Source organism: Olea europaea, chromosome 1 (assembly GCF_002742605.1).
Source record: "Olea europaea var. sylvestris chromosome 1, O_europaea_v1, whole genome shotgun sequence".
Classification (NCBI taxonomy): domain Eukaryota; kingdom Viridiplantae; phylum Streptophyta; class Magnoliopsida; order Lamiales; family Oleaceae; genus Olea; species Olea europaea.
In genome coordinates this window covers 26,833,638-26,841,432 of record NC_036237.1, presented here as the reverse complement: position 1 = coordinate 26,841,432, position 7,795 = coordinate 26,833,638, and the positions used below count along the sequence as shown (strand labels likewise).

At 33.9% G+C, this 7,795-nt stretch overlaps 1 protein-coding gene across 1 annotated transcript; it reads right to left on the bottom strand.

The window, feature by feature from the left end:
• Positions 1–5,419: 5,419 nt before the first annotated feature.
• On the bottom strand, positions 5,420–7,554 carry LOC111406609. The gene is made up of 5 exons (XM_023035999.1): positions 7,472–7,554; positions 6,767–6,944; positions 6,549–6,716; positions 6,093–6,452; positions 5,420–5,521 (listed from the first exon to the last, which is right to left on the bottom strand). The coding sequence occupies exons 1-5, from the start codon at positions 7,552–7,554 to the stop codon at positions 5,420–5,422; spliced, it is 891 nt and encodes a 296-aa protein (XP_022891767.1).
• Positions 7,555–7,795: the final 241 nt, after the last annotated feature.

Genomic DNA, 7,795 nt, shown 5'->3' with positions numbered 1-7,795 from the left:
ATGTTTAATTAAAATCAAATTTTAATTAAATACCGAATTAGAGTCCAACTCTAATTCAACAATTATAGTGAGGGATAATTTAATTAAAATCAAATTTTAATTAATAACAAAATTGGAGTCCAACTCTAATTCCGAGATATTAGGGCGAACATGTTTAATTAAAATCAAATTTTAATTAAACACAAATTAGAGTCTAACTCTAATCATAAATAAAATTTTAGGGAAACACAATTTTAATTAAAATCAAATTTTAATTAAATGTCAGATTAGAATCCAATTCTAATTTCAAAAATATAATCGGGTAAATAATTAATTAAAATCAAATTTTAATTAAGTATTAAATTAAAGTCAAACTCTAATTTAAATTGAATTAATATTTTAATTTAAGGATAACACTCCTAAATAAAAATTCAATTGGGTCAAAGTTTAATATTTAAATTAAAATCATATTTTAACGAAAATATAAAAATCGTCATTTTTGAATAAAATTTTACTTTGGGTCAAAATTAAAATTATGGGTCGAACCCAATTAAAAATGATTTTAAAACCATTTCAAAATTCAAATTCAAAATCATTTTGAAAACTTTGAAATTTGACCCATTCACAAATTATCAATAAGGCCCTCGAGATTTGAAAATTTGCACAACAGCACTTTATTCAAAATTTGCACAATAACCCCTTATCCTGTAATTGCAGAACAGGTCCCTATTATTTCAATAATTGTACTGTAGTCCTTCATTTTAAACTTACAACCAGACCCTTATATCATATTGCAGCAAGGGGCATGCAATTTTCCAAATTTCAGCTGAACCCCCCACCTCCGTTCACCCAAAATGACTGTAAACCCTAGAAATAAATTTTTTTTTTGTTCTCCAACACGACGCCGCCCCACGGGAAGGCAAGACCTGCCACCTTATGGCGGCGGGTCTTGCAACCCAAATCAGCAGCGGCTGTGCTGCATGCTACACCGTGCCCCGTAGGCGCCGTTGCAGACTGTAGTGGAGCATGCCGCCAATCCCATTTTTTTCGTATCTGATTTCAAAAATATAAAATTAAATTTTCACTTAATTACTAGAAACAAGAAAAATAATAACAATCAACGTTTGACTGTTCAATAACACAAATCAATTTCTAACAAACACAAAGGAGACTCTGATACCACTGTTGGAATCTACTTAACATGCACGACGGAAAATTAAAATATATTTCGATTCTCACCAAGAATTGCCTTTGTGTTTAGATAGAAATTGTAATAAGATTGTACATTTTTCAGATTTGCAAACTTCTTTACTATTCTTTTCGTTCCAATAATCTTGATTCACCACCCACAGCTGTCCAATTATCCAGCCTCCAAAAGTGATCCACATAGAGAACAAGATTGCGGCTGCTAGGGTTTTCTCCTCTTGTGTTAGCAAGAATAATTATGAGAAAAACTTACGGATTGAAAACCCTAGCCATGTACCCTGGCCATGTATTTATATAAGTCCAAATGAGCCTGATATGATCCGGTCAAATATTTAATTAAATCTGGTCCGTGAATTAATTAATCCAATTAATTAATTCGGACATATAAATAAACAACCAAATTAATTAATTTTATTAAATGATTGTTAAATTAATTAATTTACAAATTACAATTTTCCAATTCTCTTTTGTGTGCGACCCATCAGGTTCCCGATCATGATACCTAACGACGTGAAATATTATTTTGATCTAATCAAAATTAATAAATTAAAATACTCTTTTAATTTATCATCAATTCACACTCACCGTCCTAAATTGACATCCAGCAATGTGTCAGGGCAATACATGTGGCGGAAAATGTCACGTGGTATGATAAAACCAAACTCGTTCGTTTACCGTGAAATTATAATCCCTTCGTCAATATGATCCGATCAATTACGAGATATGGAAGTGTGTCGATCTTGATTATCGCTCATATCTTTCACTCCACTATTAAGTCAATATAAGTCGAAAACTTCTTTTCGACTTATGAGTACACATTGGCCAAAGATTTCGTTATCGACTTAATTGAATGAAACGCAGATCATAATCTCTTACTATCTAAGAGTGACGAATCCTTTATTGGTCAATCACAATCTTCATACGATTCTTGACGTACCCGAACGATGTCATATTAGCTAGCGGCCTTTTGCAGAGCAACATCCAACACCACCAAAGTATGACTGTCCTCATATAAGGTACCATGACGACTCAAGTGAAAGGACCAATTTCACTACCGAACGTTAGAGATTAACCACTGACACTCAGATAGTTATCCATGAAAATCTCTCGACGGGTCTCCAATGTTTTGTTCTATAACAAAATATTCACATGTTTATTTAAGTGTCACCACACTTTAACTTGTGAGATCAGTTACTTACTTCATAAGTAAGAAATGCCACACGTGATGGTCTATCCGTAATAACGATATTTGTGTCTCGTTATTACTTACGACCACGGACGATTTAAGATTCAATCAGATGTAATTTGTATCTCACAATCACAACTCCTTGTGATTAACAAATTACGAAGATTTAAATTTACGGACTCTATTATTTATTTAATTGTCTATTAATTAAGTAATAGATCTGTCATTAAATTACATTAATTATATATCAAAAGTATTTATGTTTAAAATTGATTGAACTTAGTGCATAATACTTACAAAATCATACTTACATAGGGAAATAATTTAAATTAAATTATTAGTTCATGAGTAACTACAAGTTTACTGGTTGAAAATGAGGGTTGCGAGGATATTTTAGTAGCTCAAGCACCTCAATTGAAAATGAAAACCTTTTTTTCTCCTATTAGCTTGAAAATGTCTTGGACTTTTGAGATTTCAATATTGAAATTGCAACTTTTGAAGTCCAAAGACCAATTACTCATTGATATAAAATATAACTGACTTTACTGAAACAAAATGAAGTTTAGTGACTCAATTCAATATGAGTTTAGTAACGTAAATAATTGAATCCATGAGTTATTGAGTTATATAAACATTTGTCTTGCTCATAATTCTAAGTTATTTATCCACATATTTTGAGAAGCTCACAAATACAACATTTTTGTCCATCACTCATTTTGATATATTTATAATTTGAATTGTTTATAAATGCGTACCAAACAAACTGTGATATTGATTCAAAGATACACTATTCACAAATTGACATGAGAAATGAACTAATCTTCACATGATGAATGACACTTTTCATCGTTGGCTAAAGTTTAACTAACGAAACAAAAACTAATTATAAATTAAATGATAATGAGTTAAATTCGAGATGAAACAAATTAAAAAGGACTTATTATGAAAGTCTAAAATACATATGAGAAATATGGGTTAAGTTTAATATTTTCGTAATATCTCAATAAAAAAATATTAAAAATAAGGTAAAAGAATAGATGAAAGTCCATCTCACAACTTTTGATGTGTGTACACCAGATCGATACCAAAACTACAAATTTCAGTTAATAAATTATAGTTTATGCTCACTAAACTGAACCCTTGTTTGACCCTATTCTTGTCCAAAAAATGCATTTTTGAATAGTGTATTGATGAAAAATATACTGTTAAAAAATAAATATAAGTTTTGAATTTGCGTGTAATAATATTTTATTGAAAATGTACAGTTGAAGTAGTGTCAAATTACTGTTGAAAAATGTATTTTGATAGAAAAAGTGGGGCTCAAACAAATGCTAATATTGAATTCAGTTGAGTACTCATTAAACTTCTTTTTCGACCAAAATTTATCGAGTTAATTGTTTCAATGCTCACTAAATTTGGGCAGTAGTCTTTAATTGTCACTGCACTTGGATTTATCAAATTTTGGTCACTAAACTTTTCAAAATGTCCGATGCTATTCATTGGAATCACTTTCGTTTTGCGTCTCCACCGGAATAGTTGATCCGACATACGATTTTCATATGTAGCACACCATCGCTGTTTGAATGTCAATCATGGAGGAGGAAAAGTCTACGTAAGTAAGGCATTTTTAATTGCTCACTATACTTTGATAGATACTTTTGATTGCTCATTATACTTTAAACTGGTCGAATATTGACACAAAACTTCTTAAAGCGACACTGGCTTCAAGGTTGCAGATTTCATGGCAAATTGTAAATGAGACGTTAATTCTAAAGCATACACACCTTTATTTAAATACCACCATCTACGATGGAAACCCTAGCAAATGGAAGAATCATTGCAAGCAATTTAGAAACTATGCATCCAAATTCATTCATTGCATATTCAATATTTAAAATATGTTTGTCCGCATTATGCATTTGACATATGCACTAGCCAAAATAACATCCCCAAAAAATCCTTTCATTATCAAATACTTACGTTCAAAAACATTTGCATCAACAATAAAATCTAGTAATTATATAAATGCGGCAACATCGATAAGGGGTTTTGGCCAAAATAACCAAAGTTTGCTTTTGTTTTATTTAAGCTCTATTTGATTACAAAGGTGGAAAAGGTAAACTAATTTCATGTAAGTTGTAAAAGAAAAACCCACCAAAATCATAAGAATGCATTTTCCACTCAATTGGCCCAAAAACATGCTTTAAGTGTATATACTTTGAAATTCGAACTTCATTTTCACTTTCGTATCAAACAACCAAAGTAGAAAACAAAATTTTCGGATGTGACATTTTCCCATGGAATTGAAGCCAATCAAACGGACCTTTACATAAATGAACAATGATATTATTTAAAATAAAATCTGACGTAGGGCAAGATAGTGATTATTTTGTAGGCTAGTTACTACAGATGATTCACAAAAGAAATACGAATGAAACGCCCAAACAACAGAGAGATTTCTCTGAAATTCAACTCAATATTATTGAAAATGCAGAATGGCGAAAAAATAGCCTACAAGTCGAGCTATATAGCCGAAGAAGAAAGATATTATCGAAATTTTACCAAAAATAGCAAAATTTCAATAATCATACCAAAATAAACTACGTCATAAAATAAATAACTTGCCAAAAATCTGGCTTAAATCAGATTCATAATCATCTCAGAAACGACAAATGGAATATTACAAAAAATGAAAAAAAACTAAAAACTAAAAATGGAAAATTGGAAGGGAAAACAGTGGATTTGGCCTTGAAAACAATGCGAAGCTTAGTGACCATGACGTGCTGTCGAAAAATACTTTCCGAATTGAGGTCATAATTGTGATTATGATAACCGTAGCCAAAGTTATGGCCAAATTACCAAAACGTATTCAAAACTGCCGCAATTAGGAAAAGATTGTGATCACTTGCCATCTTTGCGCCGATCTGCCAACTCATGGTATCTAAGTGTCGTCAACTTGCCATCTGACGACTTAGCAATGCTTGATTTGAACCCTCCTACATAAGTCGCCCCGAGTTGGAAAGAACTCGCCTCAAGTTCACAATAGTTTCATTGGAACCCACAAAACAAGGACTTAGGTGCTTCACTAGAAGTCTTCAAATGGCTGGGGAGACGCAGTCTGTAGGCATCATCATTGATCTTCTGCAGGACCTTACAAGGTCCAATCTTCTAATCCTTAAGCTTATTATACTCCCCAACAGGAAAACGATCACAGGTTAATATTGCCCAAACAAAATCACCATCATCAAAAAGCACCTGACGATGGTGACTATCGACCTAAGCCTTGTACTTGGCATTACTCTCTTGAATGGCCAGCTTCACTTATTCTTGGACACGCCGAAGATATTCTGCCATATCATCGGTCTAGTAACTAAAACGACCCATACGAGGGATAGGCGCTAAGTCAAGTACTCGGATGGATTTCGACTATAGACAATCTCAAATGGGCTCATTCCTATGGTTCTATTCTTTGACCTGTTATAGGCAAATTTTGTTAAGGTAATGTCAAATCTCAATGCTGTGGTTTAGTCCTTGTCAAACTTCTCAAAAGGTTTCCCAAAATTTGGTTCACCACCTCAATCTGACCATCTGTCTAGGAGTAGTATGCACTACTAAAATTCAATCACGTTTCCAATTTTTCTCATAAGCTTTTCCGAAAATGACTCATGAACTTGGTGTCACGATCAAAAGTAATTAATTAGAGAACACCATGTAAACGTACAATCTCCCTGAAATAAAGATGGGCGATCCAGATAACATCCATAGTTTCCCGATAAGCTATAAAATGAGCCATCTTGAAAAACCTGTCAACCACGACAAAAATAAAATCCATCGCCCCCTGGGTACGGGGTAAGTCCAATACAAAATTCATACTGACATCAATCCAAGGGGCTTTAGGTATAGGTAAAGGAGTGTACAGTCCCGCATTAGTGAGAGCTTCTTTGGACCGTTGACACACATAACAACACCCTACATAATGCGCTACGTCACTACTTAATTTGGGCCAATAATAGTCAGAAGAGATCAAAGCCAATGTATTTTCTCGTCCAAAGTGTCCCTTATTATGAAGTTCACTAATAATCTGTTACCTCAGTGAACAATCCAGAATGCACAACTATAATCCAAGAAACAGATAACCATTATGCAAAACAAAATCATATCGTTGATTATCGGTTACCTCTTGAATTATTTTCCCGAAAGAAGGATCTATAGTATACATATCAGGGAATGCCTCAAATCCTACAATTCTAGTGCTCATGGTGGTGAAGAGTAATGTGTGATGGCTGAATGTATCTGCGACACGATTCAGATTCCCAACTTGGTGCCTTAGTGCAAATGTGAACTCCTGCAAGTACGCCACCCACTTGGCATGCCATCTACTCAGCTTATGTTGACCATTGATATATTCAGGGCCTCATGATCAGTAACAAGAATGAACTCCCTCTGTACCGGGTAATAATGCCAATGCTTCAGAGACTGAACTATGACATATAACTCCAAGTCATAGGCAGGATAATTCTTCTTTGATCCTGATAACTTCTCACTAAAAAAGCTACTGGGTGCCCCCTCTTGACTTAGAATACCACCAATGCCAACCCAGATGCATCACAATTCACCTCAAACACATTGTCAAAAGTCAGGAAGTGCGAAAACTGGAGTCTTTGTCAACTTTTGCTTGACCAATTGGAAGCTGATCTCTGCATCCTTGGTCTACTAAAAATCGCATTCCTTGAGGCATTTTGTGATAGTGGCAATCAGAGTGCTAAAATTTCTGATAAACTGGCGCTAAAAGGACGTCAATCTATGGAAATATCTGACATCGTGCAAAGTCTTTGGCTTGGACCAATTCAAGATCGCCTCAATTTTTTATTGATCTGCATGATCACCATCAGTAGACTCAACAAAATACAAAAAAGTTATAGAAGCTGTGAAGAAAGAACACTTATTCTGATTGACAAATAGGCGCTCCGTCCTGAGCATATCAAAAACAACACGGAGGTGATCAAAATGTGATGTCGATTTCAAACTGTAAATAAAGCTATCATCAAAATAGACTACCACGACTTCCCTATGAAAGGCCATAAAACCTAATGCATAAACATCATGAAGATGCTAGACACAATTGATAGTTCAAAAGGCATGACCATCCACTCATACAACCCATGCTGCATCTTAAATGCCATCTTCCATTCATCTCTAGGCTTTTTTCTGATTTGGTGGTATCTGCTTTTAAGGTTAATTTTTGAGAAGATCTTAGAACCGGACAACTAATCTAACATATCATCCAAGCAGGAAATTGGAAACATGTACTTCATTGTAATCTTATTGATTGCTTTGCTATCAACACACGCTCCAAGACCAATCTTTCTTCGGCACTAGTAGAGTAGGAACTGTACATGGACTTGTACTCTCACGGATATAGCC